At 37.1% G+C, this 25389-nt stretch overlaps 1 protein-coding gene and 1 long non-coding RNA gene across 2 annotated transcripts in view; one reads left to right on the top strand and one right to left on the bottom strand.

Moving 5' to 3' along the window:
* tmem8b (transmembrane protein 8B) overlaps positions 1-25389 on the top strand; it is a 156303-nt gene that overhangs the window by 26646 nt on the left and 104268 nt on the right. The window contains exons 3-5 of the mRNA XM_030142566.1: positions 177-384; positions 10335-10468; positions 16053-16321. Of these exons, the coding sequence (XP_029998426.1) occupies positions 177-384; positions 10335-10468; positions 16053-16321 (611 nt within the window). The remainder of the gene's footprint in view (positions 1-176; positions 385-10334; positions 10469-16052; positions 16322-25389) is intronic.
* On the bottom strand, positions 1583-17793 carry LOC115425206 (uncharacterized). The gene is made up of 3 exons (XR_003936200.1): positions 17782-17793; positions 16504-16509; positions 1583-1729 (listed from the first exon to the last, which is right to left on the bottom strand). It is a non-coding gene; the product is annotated as an uncharacterized LOC115425206 (long non-coding RNA).

Here is a 25389-nt window from a genome sequence, read left to right as displayed (position 1 = left end):
GTTCCCCATGGGTCAACACACTAGTAAATATATAATATGCGTTCAGATTTACTCAGGTGATGGTTTTGTTCTGTTTTGGAGCTGTCAGCTGTTCCTCTGAATGGGTTTGATGTTTGGTGTCTGCTGTTTCTGATTGTCTCTGAGGGATTCTTCGGTGTTTTCTCTGTGTTTCGTAGGTACTTCAGGTCTGGGGCTCCTCCCGTTATCAACCCGCTGTTCACCCGCTTCCCTCGGGACACGGTCGTCCCAGGATCCTTTGCTGTGACTCTGACCTGGACTCTCCCGAACCGTACGACAGGAGCGTTTAACGTGACCAGCCCGCTCCCCGGAGACTGGTTCTTAGCAGCGCATTTACCCAAGGACGAAGGCAAGATCTCAGTCAAGGTGAGTCCACGAGCACACGCTGGATCTCAGAGAACAGGGTTTTTATTTCTGAGTTTGTCATTTGTCACCTGCTGGACAAGCTGAGTGGCCAGTGCTATCTTTTCTTTGTTCAGCTGCAGTTAAAAAGCAGCTTCATCTGTTCCTGCTTCTGTCAGAAATACTTAAAACCCTTAAAAGCATCAGCTGTTCAGAGCTGGAATCACTGCTGTGTTAAGTATCAATCACTAATGGAGAGTGGTCAAATGAAAGCTTATTTGCTTATCATCATATAACTTTGATGAGATCTGCTTCCAAGATCTTCACGTCATGGTTACTTAACTCCCTTTATGACTGGATAAAAAATCCAATAAAATGATGTAAGTATTCGGTCAGATTAGTATTCCAGCCTGTGCTGCTGAGTCTAAAGAGGCAGAACAGTGTCAGAAGGTTTTTCTTCATCCCATCATGTTCTTCCATTTGGCCACATAAACACCTACTGATTTCCATTTCAGGCAATTTATTTGTCAGTGGCGTGGCGCTCCTTTGTGCTTCCTTTGTGGTTTCAACCGGCTGCCAAAAGCGCACCTGGAATAAACAATCAAAAATACCATCAAAAGTCGCCGTCGATGTCGCATGTCCAAAAGAATTGGTTTGCTTTGGGGGGGCAGTGAGGATAGAAGGCACAGTGGCAGAAATACGACCACGCTTCTACTGACACGCTCTGGAGAGATGGAAATAACAGACCTATTGCAAATTCTGCTTTAGAGGCAATTTTCCAGCAGCCAATCTGGGATGTTTCCTGTTTAGAAAAGAAAGAAAGTAGAACAGAGGGGATGCACGCTGCATCACTAATTATCAAACTGACTGCACATCAGACAACACATTTACAAACCAAAACCAAAAGACTCAAATCTGTCATTGAACATTTCTCCTGATATAGGCTTGCTCTCTATTTGTTTGGGTTTGCATGTGTTAAAGGTGTGAATGTTCAGCGGCCTCATCTGATTCACCCGTCGATGATTCTTGATGCTTTTAACATGATCTGCGTTTCCTGTGTCAGGGTTTAAGGCTCAGGTTGGACTGTTTTGGCGTCACTGGACAAAACGTCATAATTGCCTTTCAGCTTTGTTCTAACTGAAGTGGTCTGAAAGGAAACTGTCCCCTGGTGTAGACACTGTTTTCACACACAGAGGGTCTGATTTACTAATTTACGTCAGGACCTCTTTTGTGTATGTGGGTCACTTCAGGGTCGCATTCAGTATATATTCAAAACTGATAGAGGTCGCATTTAATGTGTAATATGAATGAGCACACGAAAAATTGATTTTCACCCCAAAATTCAAATTGTGCGTTAAGACCTGCTGAACTGTTTTAGATAAGATCTGATCCAGCTCCTTGAAAAATGAGCCAGATTTCTTAATCAACCTTGCTCTTATTATTTTGATCTGTAACTTTATGATGAGCTTGTGTTAAATACTAGCTTACTGACTCAGTAAAATGCTAAAGTTCATCAAACATGGCATCATAAAATCATTTTACAGTCTTATCAACCATATCAGCCTGTCCAGAAGAAATGTGTGGAAGTCAGAAACTTCAACTCAGCAGGAGAGCAAGCTGTCAAAGAGACCTGTCAATCAAAGCCTGACATGACAGACATTCAAGCTTGTATTTGACTTGAGCGAACGTTTAAATATGGACCAGAACACTTATCAGACAATCTAAGAAAAACAACTGAGACCAAAGTGACTCCTGGGGGAAAAACGTCACTGACTTAGTGTTTGTAAGAACTTCAATATGAGTCTGGAAGTCAGGGCTTTTAGGACTCCACCCCAGTGGCCATCAGTGGTATGACAGCTTTCAGATCCTCCACATTGTCTCCGTTTTGAAGGTGAGGTCCTTGGCCCTTGGTGAGTGTTTAATAGTGTTTATGGGTCAAAGGTCAGAGAAGCATAGAGCAGGAAGTCAATATAAGTTCTTTATAGGCACAGATTATGGGACAGATGCAAGAATGCTTTATGGAGCATCAATTATTTTTGTAATTGATTCATCTATCAGTTATTTTCTTTGATTCAATTCATCCATCCATTCATTCATTCATTGTTCATTCATTCATTCATTGTTCATTCATTTATTCATTCATTCATTTTCTGAGCCCACTTTACCCTCACTAAGGGTCACGGAGGTCGCTGGAGCCTATCCCAGCTACTTATGGGTGAAGGCGGTGTACACCCTGGACATGTCACCAGTTCATCACAGGACTGACATATAGAGACAACCAATCATTCTCACATTCACACCTATGAGCAAATTAGATTAACCAATTAACCTGTCAGTGCATGTGTTTGGATGGTGGGAGGAAGCCGGAATACCCAGAGAGAACGCATATATATAAATATATATGACAATAACAAGTATAATATACTTGTTTGTATTGTTATTTTATATATTTTATATATTATATAAAATAATCTATATGTATAAACAACAAACCAGTCCAATGACATCTATAAACAATCTGTCAGGTCAGTCTTCAACACATTTGGATTCAACTTACTAACTTCTACCAACTGAACATGGAACTACCATACAGCTGTGTGTTGATCCTGGCGTCATGTGCATCACAATAAGTGTCTGTGTGAAACACAACAGTGGAACCAATGTTTAACAGCAGAGAAATTAAGGAAACAGAGCTTTGATTCAGGAAAACTGTATTGGAATATTTTTTTAATTGAATGGAGTTGATTAATAAATTAATCATGTCACAGTGTTCCCACACTTCCTGGAAAAACTGGAAAAATGATTGGCCAATTTTCCAGTCATGGAAAACATGGAAAATGAGAAAAAAGGTTAAATGTCCTGGAAACGGTTAAGTTACCCTGGAAAATTATTTATGCTCCCCCTGCTTTGTGACCTTGTGTGTCTAAACTGAGATGAAACAAAGGAAATTTTTTTTCAGTGATTTATTGAAAATCTAAAAATATTTTTAGAGGAAGTGCAGGAGAGAAAGTAAGAGAGAAGAGAAAGTTGAGTTGGGAATTGCCCAGTTGAACAGTTTAACTCCAGTTTGTCAGGCTGATGAAGCGCTCCGCTGTAATCTGTGGGTGTGTTTGCAGTTATATGATACATATGTCATAATTATTTTTCATAGATAAATTATAGCCGTAGACTGCACATCAAATGTCTGAGCAATAAACATAGAAACAATCTGGGTAAATGCAAGTTACAACTGTAGAAAAGAACACGTCCAAAGAATGAGGGGGAATGGATTAGTGTGTGACGTGATAACTTGTCTCTGTAGCGGATGAAAATGTCCTGGAAAATAATTTCAGGGAAAGAGTGGGAAGACTCATTTCAGCTGTAATGCTGTACAGATTGTGTTTACACTTTCCTAAAATCTGTACAAAATGTGAGCCAGAGTACGACCAGATATGGTCAGGCAGAATCAAATCCAAACCTGATCATAACATATTTATAACTGCTCTATTTATACAGATATATTAATACCAAGTGTTAATGGGGTCAGAGGTTTGGCTCTACACTGATCCTGGTTCTGTTGGCCTTGATCCATGCAGGATTTTACAATTATCAACAAAGTTTATCAATGAATGTTGTGTCAGATCTGGGTGAGAGGCACTGTCCATGGTGCTGAAAGGGTGATTCAGTTCTGGTAGGTTGCCTTTATTTGATGAGTAGTTATATAATCCAGCTCATTTATTTTGATGTTTTCAGTCTGTGTGTTCAGATTAGGACAGGAAAAGACATGAGAGAGAAAGTAATGTGCTACTTAATGAATGAAATGAAAATAAAATCGGACTAAAATATTCCCATCAGTGCAGTGTCCATGTTAAAATTCTAGAGCTCTTTTTATTAAAGACCATAATTTTCTACAAATGTTACTTGAACAGCTTTGAGAAGTAGACAGACTTCATAGTCTACAAAGGCCTCTGCAGTTAATAAGATATTTTCATGAATAAATCCATTTTGGATTTTCTTTACTTATATTTCTCCTTGGAATAACTGTCAAATACACTGCTTTTTAGTATTTGTCTAGTTTTTCGGCTTACATTCTCTGCAGGAAGTACTGTTTTTCCCAGAATGAAAACCAGGATATAATCCAGACACTTTCTCATTGCTTGCTTATCAAACCAAGTGCAACATAAAGTGATTTAATATCCCTACACATCATTCAGAGTTTAGAGAAAATGAGGAAATTGACAGGAAGTGTTTAGAGAAGTGACTGATACTAAACGTTTAGACAGTCTCCTACATGTTTGTGTGTTTGTCAGCACTGATGCAGGGGGAAAGCAACCGATCCATCGTATATGTTATTAGCAGTGACACAGAGTTGAGTCAACATGTCATAACGGAGCAAACACTGTGAAAGGAATCCAAAAATAAGGGTATGTAAGTGTCAAACATTAGTCACAATCAGAAGAAAAGGGTAACTAATTGAGTCACTTTTGTCTTGTATTTTATGATGTTGATTATTTTGTTCATTGAGTCAGCCATGACAGATTGGCCTGTATATTGTATTATTAACAGGCTGTTGTTAAATGTTAGATAAATATTGGACAGTGGCCAGTCTGCATCATCTAATGTTAATACAGTCCCTTAGATGGTCTATGTATTCTACCAATGACGGTTGGGTCATGTTTGATATGTATCCAGTCAGGGCACTGAAAATAACTGTGTGGCATTAATAAAACCACCTCCATCTCCTGAGATGGGAAAATCTTTATTACTTTTTCATTACTATTGACCAGTAGGACTGTTGCTGCAAATTTGCATCATACCCAAATTTCTATTTTATGAGCTACGGTCAAATCTCTAACTAATTTAGCACCTGCTTGAAAACAAAAACACAAATAATGCATTTTTTAATATAGTGGTATATAAATTCAGGCGTTAAGAGAATAATAAATAAATCATACAAAGCAAGTTTAAAATCCAGCTCAGTATCAGGTAAGACACAAATCATTTACAGAATTTTGTTATAAAATGTCACACAAATGCAGCTTTTTTACTTTCCCTGAATGTATTTTTATTTCTTTATTTATTTATTTATTTATTGCTTGCTTGCTGGAGAGCAAGCATATTGGTCAGTTCATCTGTTGTTCTGTCTGTCTTTCTGTGTTCTAGCGGTCACATTTCAAGCATTATTGATATCAAACCATGACTAAATGATTGTCCATATTCTCTAGTCGACCTGCTTAGTTTTTGCCAATAGTCGGTCAAAGTACAGCTGAGATATAGGGCGAAGTTGGGGTCAAACGCCTAATTTGCATATTCAGAAAATGGCTTCAATCTTTAAAACTAAAAAGGATATCGAACAACTTTGTATCATCGACTTATAGGAAGTCAGATATGACCTTTCATTTGGTGTCGATTTTGTTGACCTTGGATGACCTAGAAAGGTCAAATGCAAGGTCATGATTTTCAACATACTCAGTTTTAACCCATAACTCTCTCAGTTTTGCAGATAGAGAAAAATGGCTACTACCACGTTATACAGCGGTAAAAAGTAGGAGATGATGTGTTTTTCCGTATTTCCCGTTTCAGAGTTATGGCAGAAAATATTATTTCAGGCATTTCTTTGCAATTTTAATTCACTTATAACTTCGGAACTGTTTAAAATAGAAGAATACAACTTCTACCACAATGTTCAGCTGGGAAAAGTAGGAAATAATGTCCTTTTAGTTTTACTCTATCACTTCTGGTTTCTGAGTTATAATGGTTGAAAGTTTGCATGTCACTTGTGTGTAAATTCACAAAATGCTTCTATCTGTGAAATGATGACAGATTTCCACTAACGTAGTATTATCCACTAATCAAGAGTCACATATGACCTTTCATTTGGTACCAATGTTGTTGACCTTCAATGACCTTAAAAGGTCAAACTCAAGGTCATGATTTTCAAAATACCTAATTTTTTACCGTAACTCCCCCAGTTTTGCAGATAGGGAAAAACAACTAGTATCAGATTATAAAGTATGAAATATAGGCCAAAGTTTCCTTTGAAAAGCCTCCGGCAAGCGCACTGCCTGTGGCAGTTTTATTCATTTATTTATTCACAGCATAGAACATGAAATACATCTGGACTCATCAGACCACATGACCTTCATCCACTGAAACACAGTCCAGTCGTTATGCCTCCATCAAACTAATGGTTGTTTCAGAAATGAGAAACTACTGCATCAGTTAAAGGGTTAAAGAACATGTTGTAGCTGAATCATATTAATCACTGCAGTTATTATCCAGTGGAAGGATGTGAACTATTAAAGGTAAATCCTGGTGGGTTCTTGTCCTTGTCCTTCAGTCTTTTCTATTCGTATTTAACTGTATTTTATTGCAGTTCACCACAGTATCCCCATATGAATCCTTACATTTGTACCAGACAATAAATATTGGCCAAATATTTGCAAAAACCATGATAACAGGAATGTAGGCACTTCAACAGGAGCTTTAACTTGAAAACTAAACAAAAGATGAACTTTACTTTGACACGTATTGCAGCATTATTACAGCGGATTGCGTTTCTATTCGTTTAGGTGTACCCAGAAACTTGGTGAACACCCCAGAGTTTCTCCTAGAATTGCATAGTCTCAGTGGGTCATTCTGACTTGAAGGAGCCAAAAGAATCCAATTAGTCAAGGTTTCAACTGGGAGTTTCAGTGTTCTGTGGCTAAATGCAGTTTTACAGACTTAAAAACCTCCTGCCAAGTTTGAAATTCTGGGAGAAATAAATTAGTAGATATTCTTTTTTTTGTGCGTGTATGAAAATGGTCAAATTCAAAGCCTCTGAATGACATCAAAACCCGTCTGTTCTGCACAAATGGCGCAGAGACAATGGTGTTCAACCCCTCCTTATTGCCTGAGATTTAATTAAAACACCACTTGCTCTACAAGACTCATGTGCAGGTCCAACTGACAGACTGTAATAAATCAAAGGGTCACCCCGGCACCGTGCGGACTAATGACATGCCATGGGGTTAGTGATTAGCTGACAGGAATGGAGGACCTCATTTGGTATTTGCACCTGTCCTTTTGGAAAAGGTGCCCCCCAAAAAATAAGATGAAATAAAAAATAAATACAAAATAACATTTTACAGTAGATCATATCATTATCCTCATATCATAATCACCTAAGTCATACACTATATGGACAAAAGTATGTGGACAGGTTGAATTCAGGTGTTTCTTTTCTAACAGGGGTCTGGGATACAAAACAATAATGGCTAATGTCAGAAAATAGTTTTATATTGGGATAAATATCATTGCATTGGTTAGTTTGGGTTAAATTATAATCTTTGCTTCCAAAATGCCTCAGAGATGGTTTTGACTTCATTTCTTTCAACACTGATTTTTTTTTTTTATCCATGACTATGATTTAAATGTTCGTCCTCTAAATTCCTAAAACATTTTTCATGCTCTGACTGTAAATAATAATTTTCTGCCACAACTAACCATCTACTTTCTTCACAGAAAAATCTCCCATTAAACTTTGACCTCCTGTCTCTGTTTGGTCTGTTTGGTCTCTGTTTGGTCTGAGTCTGTTTGGTTCAAATAAAGCACAGCTGGTGTTAATGGATAAGACCAAGAGGAGTGAAACAGTGTGTGTGTGTTTGGCTTCAGAGCAGACAGACAGACACACACACACACACACACACACACACGCACGCACGCACACACACACACACACACACACACACACACACACACAGTCACAGACAGACACACACTCAGACACACACACACACAGTCACAAACAGACACACACTCAGACACACACACACACACACACAGTCACAGACAGACACACATAGACAGATACACACACACAGACACACACAGTCACATACACACACACACACACACACACAGAGTCACAGACAGACACACACACACACACACACACACACACAGTCACAGACAGACACACACACACACACACACACACAGTCACAGACAGACACACACACACACACACAGTCACAGACAGACACACACTCAGACACACACACACACACACACACACACACAGTCACAGACAGACACACACACACACACACAGTCACAGACAGACACACACTCAGACACACACACACACACACACACACAGTCACAGACAGACACACACTCAGACACACACACACAGTCACAGACAGACACACACTCAGACACACACACACACACACACACACACGCACACACAGTCACAGACAGACACACAGACAGACAGACACACATAGACAGATACACACACACACAGTCACAGACAGACACACACACACACACACACACAGAGTCACAGACAGACACACACACACACACAGAGTCACAGACACACACACACACACAGTCACAGACAGACACACACACACACAGTCACAGACACACACACACACACAGTCACAGACAGACACACACACACACACACAGAGTCACAGACAGACACACACACACAGTCACAGATAGACACACACACACACACACACACTCAGACACACACAGTCACAGACAGACACACACTCAGACACACACACACACACACACACACACACACACAGTCACAGACAGACACACATAGACAGATACACACACACACAGACACACACAGTCACATACACACACACACACACACACAGAGTCACAGACAGACACACACAGACACACACAGTCACAGACAGACACACATAGACAGATACACACACACACAGACACACACAGTCACATACACACACACACACACACACACAGTCACAGACAGACAGACAGACACACACGCACAGACACACACACACACACACACACACACACACACACACACACACACAGAGTCACAGACAGACACACACAGACACAGTCACAGACAGACAGACACACACACACACACACACACACACACGCACACACAGTCACAGACAGACACACAGACAGACAGACACACATAGACAGATACACACACACACAGTCACAGACAGACACACACACACACACACAGAGTCACAGACAGACACACATACACACACAGAGTCACAGACACACACACACACACAGTCACAGACAGACACACACACACACAGTCACAGACACACACACACACACAGTCACAGACAGACACACACACACACACACAGAGTCACAGACAGACACACACACACAGTCACAGATAGACACACACACACACACACACACTCAGACACACACAGTCACAGACAGACACACACTCAGACACACACACACACACACACACACACAGTCACAGACAGACACACATAGACAGATACACACACACACAGACACACACAGTCACATACACACACACACACACACAGAGTCACAGACAGACACACACAGACACACACAGTCACAGACAGACACACATAGACAGATACACACACACACAGACACACACAGTCACATACACACACACACACACACACACACACAGTCACAGACAGACAGACAGACACACACGCACAGACACACACACACACACACACACACACACACACACAGAGTCACAGACAGACACACACAGACACAGTCACAGACAGACAGACACACACACACACACACACGCACAGACACACACACACACACACACACACACACACACACGCACAGACACACACACACACACACACACACACACAGACACAGTCACAGACAGACAGACACACACACACGCACACACACACACGCACAGACACACACACATACACACACACACACACACACACACACACACACACACACACACACACACACACACACACACACACACACACACACAGACTGTACTGATATTAATCCCAAAGCCAGTCCAGTCTCATTCATTGGGTCCACTAGGGGTTTTCTATGCGGACCTCCTTTTTTCTAATCGTCTTTGACATGTTTCTGGTGGTTGTGTCACCCATGGAAGCACCGCCCTGACCCCTGACCCCTGCCCTCATGTGTGATCTGTGCAGGGTCTGTCTGAAGAATGCCAGTATCTGTTCCAACCTCAGCTCATCGTACAGAGGCTCATTGGGATCTCCGTGCTTTATCCGGGCTACTTCATCGACCAGATGATCCCGGCCCACAACAGATCTGCACTTTACAAGTAAGTGTCATCATTTAGCCTCATGTCAGGAGGATGTATGACTGAGCACTGGCATATACCAGCGGTCCAGTCTGGAAGGTATGGAAGCCACTGTGATGAAAAAAGGCAAAGAGGCAAAAATAATGACACAGACTGTCATCACTGAGTCATTATTTAGTATCTGTTTATCTAAAACATGGTATTTTGTGGTGCCAAGTTGAGTTTTAAGAAGGTATAGCATTTTATGGTAAAAATAAGATGGTGAGGATCATGGGTCATTAGTTTTAGATAATGAGTTATTATTTTTAGGTAATATCTCATATATATATATATATATATATATATATATATATATATATATATATATATATATTTATATATCATTATTTTCAGACAATAGATGATTAGTTTGAGATGATATCTTATTATTTTGAGAGAACAGGTCATGAATTTTAGAAAATGATTTTTTTTTTCAGACAATAGATTGTTACAGATTACTGAGACAAGTCATTATTTGAATATAACAGGTATTTAATTTGAGATAATAGATCATTATTTTGTGCATGTTACATATTCACACTGCAGGTCTAAATGCTCAGTTCTTATTTTTTGCTGAAATCTGATGTTTCCTTTCTGTGTGTGTGGTTTTTCACATTATCATTTAAATGTGACTGAGGCAAGGTTATTACACTGGGTCACAAAAAAATGTTTTTTGCAAGTTGTCTAGGTTTTTTCAACTGAATTAGGACCATTTTGCACCACTAAATCCAAAAATGACTTCTGTTTTTCTCAATCAGGTCAGGTTTTTTTGCTAATCTGATTTTGAAAAATTTGATCTTCTCACAAAATCGATTACATTTTTGTGACTTTATCAGTTGATTTTTTTATATAGTTCTCACCCAAAATAGGTTTTAAGAGAAAAAAAATCATTTTCTAACAGGATTCCTGTTAGGTACAATGGTGTATTCACCGCAGATGTAGCAGAATACGTCAGGCTTATTTTTGCGAGATCTTCTAGTCGAAGCCATTTCATTCACCTGTAATTCATTCATTCATTCATTTTCTGAACCCGCTTTATCCTCACTAGGGTCACGGGGGTCGCTTGGAGCCTATCCCAGCTACATAGGGGCGAAGGCGGGGTACACCCTGGACAAGTCGCCAGTTCATCGCAGGGCTGAACATATAGAGACAAACAATCACTCTCACATTCACACCTATGGGCAATTTAGATTAACCAATTAACCTATTAGTGCATGTCTTTGGATGGTGGGAGGAAGCCGGAGTACCCGGAGAGAACCCACGCAGACACGGGGAGAACATGCAAACTCCACACAGAAAGGTTCCACCCCCCGTCGAATGGTGTTGGAATCGAACCCAGGACCTTCTTGCTGTGAGGCACGAGTGCTAACCACTGCACCACCGTGTCGCCCATTCACCATTCACCATTCACCTGTAATATTAAAAAAAACATTAATCATAAATTGGCAAAAGTAAAATCTTCAGAACTCGTTTATTGCAAGAAATATGAAAGAATTTTGTATCATATGATGTGAAAATGCCCATAAATGTAAGCAAAAATGTTAAAAAGCCAATATGTAGCATAGTTCAGAAAGTTGACCTGATTGAGCAAAATTAATGTGATTTTTGGATTCAGCACACCAAAATGATCCTAAATCAGCTTAAAAACCTTAAACAATAAATTTGTTGTTGACCAGTGTTATCGTTAATGAAAACTAATGAAATGACGAAAACTAAAATTGAAAAAAACATTTTCGTTAACTGAAATAAATAAAAACTATAATTAAAAGAAAAAAAAAAAGATAACTAACTGAAACTGTATTGTGTGTTTACAAAAGTAACTAAAACGTATAAAAATTCTGGATAAAATTCCCTTTGTTTTCGTCTTTGTCAGTGTCGGATTGATATAAAATTGAATTATTTCCCTCAAACAATTTCAGCTGCTGGCACCATATGATATTTAACGGTCCGTCACTTCTTGTCACTTGTCGTTTAGTCGTCTTCTGGTCCCCACTCTACCTGGAAACATGAAGACTAAAGTTGGGAGAAAGCAGCAGAGTCCTGTCTGGGATTTATTTGAATTCAACGGTGAAGAAGAGAAAAGATAAAGAAACTAAAACTAAACTAAAACTAAGCATTTAGAAAATAACAAAACTAATAAAAACTAACAAACCTGCTCTAAAAATGAATTAAAACTAACTGAATTAGAGAAAAAAAAGTCCAAACTAAATAAAACTAAACTATAATGAACTAGAAAAGCACTCGCAGAGCGCAGACGTCCGCCAAGCGCAAAAATTCCCCACATAATTGGTGATACAAATCCTACATTTATTTTTTAAAATTATGTATGGTTTCTACTCCATGAAAAAAGCTTGCTATGTGCCCCCCCCCCCCCGGGGGGGGGGGGGGGGGGGTCTGTCATTGTCAACTACAGTATAGTTACGGTTTGCTTCCTAACTGTTTATTCAATGAAAATGCCAGGCCTTTATAGCTGAGCGCTAAGAAATATAATGTATTACACCATGTACATGATCTCATTTGGCAAAAATCCACCTTCTGGATCAGATCCGGATCAGCCTTTGAAATGTGATAGAGGACCCCATTGTCAATTCCTGAGTTAAATTTCATGAGTTTTGGTCAATAATTAAGCGAGATATTGGAAAACGAAAATTTTGGCCCCATTTACCACAATGTTAATGAAAATTTCAAAGTGATCCAGAATCCAGGATTTCTTCCGGATCACCCCCAAAAGTTAATCATTTCTTCCTTATCCCATTTCCAACAAACCCTGAAAATTTCATCAAAATCTGTCCATAACTTTTTGAGTTATGTTGCACACTAACGGACAGACAAACAAACAGACAGACAAACAAACCCTGGCAAAAACATAACCTCCTTGGCGGAGGTAAACATCCAAAACTATTATAACCTTGGACTGAGGCTACGTTCAGACTGCAGGTAAATGTGGCCCAAATCCAATTTTTTTTTACCCATATGTGACCTGTATCTGATCTGGTAAAGACAGTTTGAACAGCACAAATCTGATTTTTTCTAATCCGACCCAGGCCACTTTCATATGTGGTCCTAAGTACGACACGTATCTGATATTCTGCAATGCGACTTTAGTCTGAACGGCCAGGTCGCATTTATCCGACCTTTACATCATTGAAATTTTACAAATGTCACAATTCTGCGTCCCACACTTACTTCCGTAAACACAGTGCATGTCTGCGTGGTCATGTATTACATCAGGACCTTTTTTTGTGCATGTGGGTCACCTCAGGGTTGCATTCAGTTCATACTCAAAACTGATAAAAGTCGCATTTAATGAGCAATGTGAACGACCACACACACAAAAAAAATCTGAATTGTGCATTAAGACCTGCTGTGTGAACGTAGCCTAAATATCGTTGATGAATGTTCTGGTTTGGATCTGGACTCTGCTCCTTCTACTTGAAAGGGTTAAATGCAGAGGTTGAATTTCCCTGTGAGAGCGAAAAAAGTAAATTTAAACAAAAAAGTCAAGTGTATTTTGAGATACTACATCATCATCTATTTGGAAATAACTTTTTTTTACTTCAGATTTTTTTTTTTTTTTTTTCATTAAAGTGCCAGAAATAGGTGTCGACACTGACAAAGACTATGTTAGAGGGAAAAAAAACCCAACATATTTTTGACCAAATCCACCTGCAAGTTCACTTCTTCATCTACCTGTAGTTTCTGAATAATTTCTTCTCTATAAGCTTATCTTGCATTTTCCTTTTAAGAAGATGCATTTTTCTGGTGCACACACCTTTATTACCTCTCCTTTTTCTAAATGTGTTCTTGCAGCAGTACATAGTTTTTTATGGTTTCATCTTTTTTTAAAGGTGCCTCAAGGTAGAAAAACTTATATTTTGGGAGTGTTGTGGAAAAATGTTTGATTAATGTGTGTATTTACATTCAGAGCAAGTTGTTGGAGGCTTTTATGCAAATAAGATCCTTTATGTTATTAAAATGTTAGAGTTAATTTAGGGGAAAAACACATTTTTAAGAGCCAATTAAACAGTGCAGGTGTTTACATCAGCTCAGTCTTTACAAAAGTCATATGTTACCATCAACGTTCGTAATGAAAGCCAGAACTGCAGTTTTTCTCCCTTTTAATCAGTTGTAGTATTTTGTAGTTTTGTTTACAGTAGTTGTTTTTCCATTGAACAAATGCACAAAACTCTACCGATATTTACTAAACACTGGAAAACAGAAGTGCGTAATATCAGTTTTTCCATTAAATCACAAATGCGATGATTTATTTATTTGTCATCGTGAGATGTCACAAGAAGTCATTCCATAAACATGGTGACAAACATAAATATCTGTTGTTTTGAATCTAGAATGTTCGTTACCCCTCTGTCCTATACTGAATTAAAAAATGATTCGGTTTCCTGGTGTGTCCACACATACCATGCCATGTTTGTTTAAAAAGTCTTCTTCTTTGCTTGTTGTAACGTCCATCAACATCCGTTTTTCTTTTGTTCACGTGACTCTAGTTGAGCAAAAAGCTCTTTCCATCGCAGTTTTGTATAATATACCAATTTCATTATGCCCAAAAAACCACCTCTTGCATTAAAAAATGAGAGTTATTTGGAACTTTTTTATGTGCAAGTTATATTTGTGCAATTTGAGGGTCAATGGAAAAGTGACTACTGATAAAAAAATAGGTTGGATATATCTATCTGCTTCTAAAGATAAGATAAGATAAGATAAGATAAGATAAGATAAGATAAGATAAGATAAGATAAGACTTTAATTTTCCCACTGTGGGGAAATTTCACAGTTTAACAGCAGCAGTGGCAAGTGAAAAATGAAATATAAAGAGAAAAATAAAACATTTGCTTGAACATATTCATCTGCTTCTAAAGATAAGATAAGATAAGATAAGATAAGATAAGATAAGATAAGATAAGATAAGATAAGATAAGATAAGATAAGATAAGATATGATATGATATGATATGATATGATATGATATGATATGATATGATATGATAAGATAAGTTAAGTTAAGTTAAGATAAGGTAAGATAAGTTAAGTTAAGTTAAGTTAAGATAAGACTTTAATTTTCCCACTGTGGGGAAATTTCACAGTTTAACAGCAGCAAGTGAAAAATGAAATATAAAGAGAAAAATAAAACATTTGCTTGAACATATTCATCTGCTTCTATAGATAAGATAAGATAAGATAAGATAAGTTAAGTTAAGTTAAGTTAAGTTAAGATAAGATAAGACTTTAATTTTCCCACTGTGGGGAAATTTCACAGTTTAACAGCAGCAGTGACAAGTGAAAAATGAAATATAAAGAGATAAATAAGACTGGTGTTTATATGAATATTTATATGAATATTATAGAAGCTAAATGTTATTTACATATTTACATTGTGGTTGCACGCGCACTTGGTGTGATGGGGGGGGGGGGGTTACTGAGAACTGTTGTATAGACGTGGAGGACTGTAATAAAATCCTGTACACTACAGAGGAAAGCACCATGGTATTAAAACTGTGTAAATGTGTGTGTGTGTGTGTGTGTGTGTGTGTGTGTGTGGGCTTGTGCAGAGTGTTCATCCCTAATTATATATCAAAGGTCAAAGTTCAACTGGTGAACTGCAGCACCAGGAACCGGAGCAGCGACAGTTGTCCTGTGGTTCTGAAGATAAGAGCCCGGGCTCCACCGGTGCATAACTCAAGTGCCCTCGACTGCAGGGAGTGGAACCCTTGTGAATTAGACACCCTCGCCCCCGCCTGGGAACAGTGGTACTACATCCTGGTGGAGAGATATCTAAGTAACTCTGATGTGTACTTCCGCCTGGGCGTGCAGGTCACAGGTGAGTGTGTGTTATCAGCAGAATGGGATGGATGACTTTATCGTTTGCTCTTGTAAATTGTATGTTTTGCTGGTGTTGAAGTTCAACAGCCTCCAACCATAACACACTTCTGAAAGCAACTTCAAACATTTTAGCGGTGCACTCCAACTATATGTTTCATGTTACAAGTGTATGATTATCACTGATCACTGTAATGGCTTTCATATGCAGCGATCTACTACTGAGTCTCTAGAACACAGGTGTCAAACATGCGGCCCGGGGACCAAATCCGGCCCGCCAAAGGCTTCAATCCGGCCCCTGGGATGAATTTGTGAAAAGCAAAAATGACACTGAAGATATTAACAGTCATTCTAGGTCAATTAAATCTAAAGTGGATCAGACCAGTAAAATGCTATCATAACAACCTAGAAATAATGAAAACTGTAAATTTTTGTCATTGTTTTAGGGTAAAAAAAAAAAAAAGGAAAATTATACAAAAATGTTTACATTTACAGACTAACCTTAAAAAAAAAAAAAAAAAAAAAAAAAAAAAAAGTGAATAACCTCTTAAGAAAAGTATGTTGAATTTTAATAATATTCTCCCTGTTATTTAACCCTTTCATGCACGAATTATGAGAACCTCAGTCAAGATTTTTTTCTTGAGTGTTTTTATTCCTCTATAGGCATGAAAAAAACCCCAATGTGATTGAATTTTTTTAATGAACCTATTTTTCATGGAATTACAAAAATGTCCACTCAGCTGGACATCATGCATTTAATTTTAGAAGCAAAGAAACATGTATTTACTGATATACTATGAGGTAAAAACATTTTTAATGCTGCTAATTTGATGTTTTCTCACATTTTAACAATACCTGCATATAGATAATATGGAAAAAAAAAAACAAAACAAAACAAAACTGTTAATTACAGTTTAATAACATTTAGCTTTTTTCTTTTTTTTCTTTTTTTTCTTTTTTTTTTTGACAGTCAAACATGTTAGTGCAGATCAGATTTATCTAGAACAGCAAATTTACAGTAATGGTATGAATTACAGTGTATGGGATGATACATAAGCGTCCACTGTGTTGGCTGATATGGAACTAAAACAACAAAATCCATAAATATATGAGAACCCCTTTAAACAGCTGTCCACTGTAGTGACCACTATGCATGAAAGGGTTAATGTTTTATGTATTTGTAGATCCACTCTGATCTTTAACCCTTTCATGCATAGCGGTCACTCCAGTGGACAGTTATTCTACAGCTGTTCTCTTATAGATTCATGGATTTTGTTGTTTTAGTTCCATATCAGCCAACACAGTGGACACTCATGCATCATCCCATACACTGTAACTGATAACATGACTGTAACTTTGCTGTTCTTGATAAACCTGATCTAACATGTTTGAGTGTAAATTAATTCCTTGTTTTTGTTAGGGTTAGGTTTTGCATATTACCTCCATGAAGTGAGTAATGACTAGTGTTAGAGTACGTTAAAATGTAAGAAAACATCATATTAGCAGCATTAGAATGTTTTTATTTCATAGTTTTCTCACAGTATATCTGTAAATACATGTTTCTTTGCTTCCTCAAAAATTAAACATATGGTGTCCAGCTTAGTGGACATTTTCTCAACTCCATGAAAAATAGCATCATAAAAAAATGTTTTTGCGTTGTTTTTTTTTTTTAAAGCCTAAAAAGGAATAAAATCACTCAAGAAAAAATCTTGATTAAGGTTCTCAAAATTCATGCATGAAAGGGTTAAGTTATGATTCACATGTATAAATAATAAACTAAGGCGTAATATTGTTAACATTGCACTAATTTTACTTAAGAATTTTCAGGTTGTTCATACTTGTTCATGTTATGTTCGAGTACAATTTGTAGATGTAAACATTTTTATTACAGAACTGTACTTTTTTCATTCAAAAGTTATTATCCTATTTATATTATTTTACTGGTCCGGCCCACTTCAGATCATATTAGGCTGAATGTGGCCCCTGAACTAAAATGAGTTTGACACCCCTGCTCTAGAAAAAATTGTCACAGAAGGGTCGGATCCGGCGGTGCCACGGGGACATATTCATGTTCAATACGCTCTGTGTTTAAACTAAATAACTTATCTCATATCTTAACAATTACAAACTATCACACATTTTCCCGCATGGTGAAAAAACAACTACTCTCTAACCCAGTGTTTTTCAACCTTGGGGTCAGGACCCCTCGTGGGGTCGCCTGGAATTCAAACGGGGTCACTTGAAATTTCTAGTAATTGATAAAAATAAAAACTTTTTTTTTTTTTTTCTCTTTTATGGGCTCAGCTGGCTGATAGGCAGCTGTCTGTACCGATAAGGCAGCAGCCGACACCAACTGTACTCCCAGTCATCATTGCCCATTTTTCTAACACCTTTGCTTGTGTATCCTCTTTTATTTGGACATTCTACCAGGGAGTATCTCACACTACTTTTTTTTTTTTTTTTCCCCTACTTGTCTTGTCCAGCGTTCTAACAGCAGAATGGTAGTCTGGTTCCTTCTGGTGCTGAACAAATTTCCTTTGCCAAGGGTAACTTCATAAAGTATATGAAGCGCCCTTTGATATTCTACTGTGTTTATTATGAGTTTTGTTGAACCACATTTCGATGCCGGACCTGACATGGGGGTGGGGGTGGGGGGGTAGAAGAAGGGGAGAAAATAAGAGAGAAGAAGGTGGCGAAGACCCTCACAAGAAAGTATCAACAATACAAACAGCAACAACCATGGAGACAATTATAATGATGACAATAACTACAACCAGAACTGAGTAAACTGGTCAGAAGAGAGAGAAGAAAACAAAACAAAACAAACAAAACTACAAAAAACAACAATGAGATACATAAGACCTATGAAATGAAGAATATAAGAAAGCATGAACATAAAAACACAAAATAAAAACTTTTTAATAAAAAATCTATGGTGAGTTGACAGAGACAATCCCAATCCATAACAGACAAACTGTGAGTCTGAAGCTGAAGCACTGTGGTTCTGTTTATCTGTCAAATGTTCATTGTGGTCGGTTTCAGATGCTGCAGCTCTTTCATAATTCATAGTTTGAGTTCGTGTTTGTTCAGTATTAACCCTTTCATGCATGAATTAGGAGATTTTTTTCTGACTATTTTTATTCCTCTTTAGGCATGAAAAAAACAATGTGAAATTTTTTATGAACCTATTTTTCGTGAAGTTACAAAAATCTCCACTCAGCTGGACACCATGTGTTTCATTTTTGAAACGACATACTGTGTGAAAACTATGAAATAAAAACATTTTTAATGCCGCTAGTCTGACATTCTCTCACATTTTAATACTTTAAAATACTTTAATACATTCAAACTATAATACTAGCCATTACACACTCAGACAATAAGCAAAAAACAACATGTTTTTGTTTCTTAAAACAAATTGTTAATTACAGTCTAATAACAATTAGCAATTGATTTATACTCAAATATAATAGTGCAAATTAGGTTTATCAAGAACAGGAAAGTTACAGTAATGGGATGAATGTCAGTGTATGCATGAGTGTCCACTGTGTTAACTGATATGGAACTAAAACAACAAAACCTATGAAATAACAAGAGAACAGCTGAAGAAGAACTGTCCACTGGAGTGACCAGTATGCATGAAAGGGTTAATTGTCAGCCTTGTAAATCCAGGCTGGACTGACTGTACATATCCTGACCAAGGAAAATAAAATTCTCACTTTGTGCAGTAATCTACACCTGGAATTACTGCCTCCGTCCATAATAATATACATAATATAGACTAAATGTCATCTAAAACTAACGTTTATTTGCAAAATATGATAGCAAACTATTACATGATCAAATTCATTTTAGCCAAAAAAAATTAAAAAAAATAAAGTATCTAGACCCAGCTACACAATGAAACACTAAAATATGACCTCATGCTTAGGAAACCAATGTTCATCTGATTAATCTGTTAATTATTATATCGTTAACCTCCTCCACCAGTCTCTCCACCCTTTAAAAAGCCCTGTCACCAGACAACTAAAGACTATTACAGGAGCCTTTGGCCTAAAGTCAAACATCTCTTCTGTCATAACGATGATTGCCATGGTTATAGCAATCATCATTGGATGATTAAACAAATCAAGTCCAACTAATTATCTGCCATTTGGAAGAGGAATGACAACGGAAATGTTCACCTCAAGCACTCTGCCAGTCATTGCAGGGTTGTGTTGTGTTTTCTCTTTGGGTGCTTCTATGAAACTGGTCCCTAAAAGCAGGACAGAGGGGGTAAGAATTCAAACGAGATGGAGACTAATGGTATGAAGCAAGTTTGGGTCTATTTTAAGAATAAATATTTACTGAGATAAAATAAGTTATTTTTCAGATATAACACATTTTTATTTGACACACATACAAAAATCTGAAAATATTCTATAATTAGAGGATCTGGTTAACCTCCACACTGCTGTGTTCATCTATAAGGCACACAACAGCCCACTTCCACCCTGCATACAGGAGCTGGTCTCATCCAGAGTCCCAGTCCAACCTTAGGGGGACCTGTATGTTCAAGAAAATAAAAGCAAGGACCGACACAAAAGGCAAATGTACATCTGTAACTGGAGTAAAATTATGGAACAACCTCCATGCACATCAGTCACCACATTAAAAAGGATGTTTAAAACTCAGGTATTCAATAAATATAAAATATCTGGATAAACTTAACCAATTATCAGTATAAGTCTGAGATTTGCTTAGATTGTATTATTTGTTTTATTTATATTATTGTTTAAAACTGCACCATCTTGTTATCTTGTTTTGTTTCTGCAACCTTCCTTTTCACCCATGTTTAATGGAGAAATCCAAACTGTATGTATGTATATATCGTGTTCCGTTAAATGGACAAATAAATTACTACCACTTCCAACTACATGTAACGTGGTAAAAAGGACACGAAAATTACATGCTACTATTTTTTCGAATATTTTATTTTCTCACAGGTACATTTTGGGAATCAAATTAAATATACAAGGCAGAGTGTTTCACACAAATGACCGCTGTTGAAAAATCCCTCACGATTTATTTGTGTTTAAATGGGCAGGTTCTGCATGTAACACAAGTGGACACAATGGGAATGAGACTGCCCATCCATGACAGACCCACATATCTGGATTAGAAAAACCACTTGGACTGTCAACTTTAACACACTGTCTTTCGGCCTGATCACAATCCAGGGTACCAGAAAGGGTGCACATATAGATAAAAAATAATACTGCTCTATCAAAAAATCAGACAGGCCATTTTATTTGTCTGATATTTCTCTTTTAAAGTCCAAAATATTTTTGTATTATGGTGTCTACTAAAAATTTCCCAGGCTTGTACCCCTGTCAAATCAGAAATTATTGGGTGTACGGACACTCCAGCCTAACAGCCTCCATATTTAATGCCTACAAAGATATACAAATGTTTCAGCACTCAGGATAATCATACATTGTTTATTGCATAGATGTCGTGTCCAAAGCATGTGTGCTGAAAAATTCCATATATTGACAGAAACAATAAAATTAGACCCACATATTCTGATATGGTGTACAGACACTACTTGGTGTACAGACTCTACAAGACTGGAATGGAAATCTGGCTTACCACATGGTGGCATCTGTGTTAGATCTGTAACTAAGTCTTCCTGGTACAGGAGGAAATAAACATTTGTGAACAAGTTATAACAATATATCTATAAGGCATATACACCATATTATTGATGGAAGTATATTGGTGTACGGACACTACATGAATTTTGGTGAACAACGCACCATTGAAAACATGCGATTCGAAGTAAACATCCGTTTGACACATTGTTACCAAATTTTCTGCAGCCAGGGAGCAGAGCAAAATCTGTCTAGTTGTGCATATTTAGTCATAATAATACTGAAATAACAGGTTCCCATTCTATTATTACAGTTAAAGGGCTGTAAAAGAAGGGTTTTCAGAACAAAATGGTTGATTGTCTTAATACAGAAAATAAGAATTGATAATCAAACAGCTGTTCAACAAAAATGATCAATAAATGAAAAGCAATGTGATGTGTTTTTTTTTTTTTTGTAATAAAAAAAGACACAGGAGTTGAGTAGTAATTATTTATTGTGTTACAAAACAATATGTACAATAATTTTGCTCTCTTATAACAATAAAATTGTGCACATGTTTTCACGCTCATTGGGTCGCCATTTTATCAGTTTTTATCTGATTTTCTTCAAATTTGGAAGATTGCAAGATCTAGTAATAAGATGGGCAAAGAAACATTTTAGGAATGGTTTTGGGGGGATCTTTTTACAATACTGATTAATAACTGATGCAAATATACTTGTACACCTTGATTGTGATCAGGCTGTTTACACTGGTCTACAAGGAAAATGCTTCCAGAATAAAAGTAATGAAATTTTACCACATGAGAGTCACTGATAAAGAAAAATCAAGTCAAAAATGCTGGTTGGCTGAAGTTTCCAAGATACAGCCTTGGGTCAAAATGTGAAACTCAAGAATTAACAAGAGAATGGGTTTGACTCAAAAGGAATATTTGTCTCAGAGCTACAAGATCTACTTCAAAACACTGTCTGCACATTAGAATACATTCACTTTACAAGTTCTATTTAGTGGAAGATTTATAAAACTATTATATAAATGTACATAAACAAATATATATGTGTAATAACACTTAATCATATACCTTGAAAAAATCAGCAAACCGGCACTTTTGTCATTTATTTTCCAATTAATCTTATTAAAATATGTAACATTTAGCACATTTAATGTCTGAAGCAAATCATTTCTAAAAAATTGTAGACCAGTGTTATCTATAGTGGTATATAAGACCATTTACAGCCATGTTTTCCAGATCAAATGCACTGACATCTAGGTAGCTTTTCATTTCCCAATTTTGGTCCTGTTTGTGGCCCCCAATATTTTATTAATAATTCACTAATTATGGGACGGCTCAGAGCAAGAGTATATATTTTTTGTATTTCTCTGAGGTCATCATTAGGTACATCCTGGGGGGGGGGGGGGGTATGTCTAAATTTCTCTTTTATTATTGATTCTAAAAAAGCTGGCGAAGTGCCAGGTACCAAAATAAACCCAGTTTCATGGAAGGACCCCTTTATATGTGGTGCGAGTATTTCCAAGAAGATTTCAAACTGTTGCACGGTCAACCCAAAACATAGCCCCAAGTATTTTTCTTTCTTTTTATACATCAAGAGTTTAGAGTTCACAAGGAGATGTACTATATTTCCTCTCATCCTCATGCCATAATGGTAAGACATTGTTTCAAATTAGCCATAAAACAGTTAAATAGAAACAAAACAAAACAAAACAAAACAAAACAAAAAAAAAACAAAACAAAAAAAAACAAAAAAAACAAAAAAAAACAAAAAACAAAAAAACAAAAAAAAAAAAAAAAAAAAATATATATATATATATATATATATATATATATATATATATATATAATCAAAAAAAGAAGGTTCAAAATAGATCTAGAAATGTACAATAGAAATATTTTATTCCAGTGACTGGGTTGTGATAATAATAATAATAATAATAATAATAATAATAATAATAATAATAATAATAATATAGTACATAAGATCTGTTTAGATATTTGATTTAAAACGTGTGTGAATTTATCCAGTTAAGATGTTGGCTGTTCGCTGCGTGAACACAGTCTTTTTGCTTCTTGTTTTACTTTGAAAATAACTTCAAGTGTCTCTGTGGTTTTCACACTGTTGTCTATTAATAAGAGTGTTTTATCAAATTTTCCAATTACCCTAAATTATTTAATCATTTCTTCAAGGTAATGTGCTGTATTTTCTCTTTTTTTTCCCCATCATTTTCAAATTAAATCTGATCCTGTTTATTGCCTCTGCCTGTGAGCTGTTTGCTTCCAGCCAGCATTTTTCATTATTTTTTTATCCTGCTGTTTTTGATGTGTAATTTAAGACTGTAGTGTGGTGTTTTTTTTATGTAAACCTGATAAATAAAGGCAAAAAAAAAGCCTATTTCATCACAGATATGCAGCGTGTCATATCAATTATCCAACGTTAGGTAGTGAAAATACACAGATTGATGTTTTGTTTGCAAAGATGCTGTGTTTTAAAGCTTTTAGTTGTCATTTCCCCTTGTATCCAAGTGTGTGTTGAAGCCTATGCCGGTTCCATGCATAAGGGCCGCGTATTGAATTTTGGACGAGTGTTTTGATTGGAAAAGAGCGGTGGACGCAGGCGGACCATTAAGAGGCTTGTTGAAGAACAGGCCGGAGCCCAAACTGAAGCGATTCTTGGGGGATTACAGAGAGGCGGGCTGATGTGCGGTTAAGTGCCTACATGCTGTTTTTGGGTTGTGGAGAGCTGAGATATTCCTTTATGCTCGCTCCACAGGGATGGCTCACAAATCTGTGGGAAGTCCACTCCCAGTGTACCAATCCCCTCCCTTCACTCCACACTCCACAGTGCACTTTGTCACCATGGCAACACCACCACTAATTATTCACACTCCTCTGTACCCCCCCACCCCACCCCTGCCGCCTGCCAGGCAGATCTTGCTTGACCTTTTGCGGATTAAAATGAAAGAACACCTCAGGTTCAGAGCGAGGACTATTTGGAGTTTTCACCTTCTCCTCTGTTGTCGCGACTGAACAAGGAATGAAACCCAAATGCACGACTACGAACAAAAATCGTTATGTTTATTTTCAAAGATACAAAAAATATGATTCGCTCAAAATCGGGCAAAAAGTCAAAAAAACTAAAGATATATAAAAAAAAATGCAAAATTTCTCCCAATGGAGGAAAAAAAAAAAAACAGAAACAAGTAAAGCACCCAGAGAGCGCAGACCTCCGCCAAGAGAGATCTGCCCCCCCAATTTTGTTCATTATTTTCTTCATTTTTCTTCATTTTGTTTTTATATTTTCTTCATTTTGGTCATTATTTTCTTCATTTTGGTTTTATATTTTCTTCATTTTGGTCATTATTTTCTTCATTTTGTTTTTATATTTTCTTCATTTTTCTTCATTTTGGTCATTATTTTCTTCA

Source organism: Sphaeramia orbicularis, chromosome 9 (genome assembly GCF_902148855.1).
Source record: "Sphaeramia orbicularis chromosome 9, fSphaOr1.1, whole genome shotgun sequence".
NCBI lineage: Eukaryota > Metazoa > Chordata > Actinopteri > Kurtiformes > Apogonidae > Sphaeramia > Sphaeramia orbicularis.
Note: the sequence above shows the minus strand (reverse complement) of the source record. Positions and strands in the feature narration are given on the sequence as shown.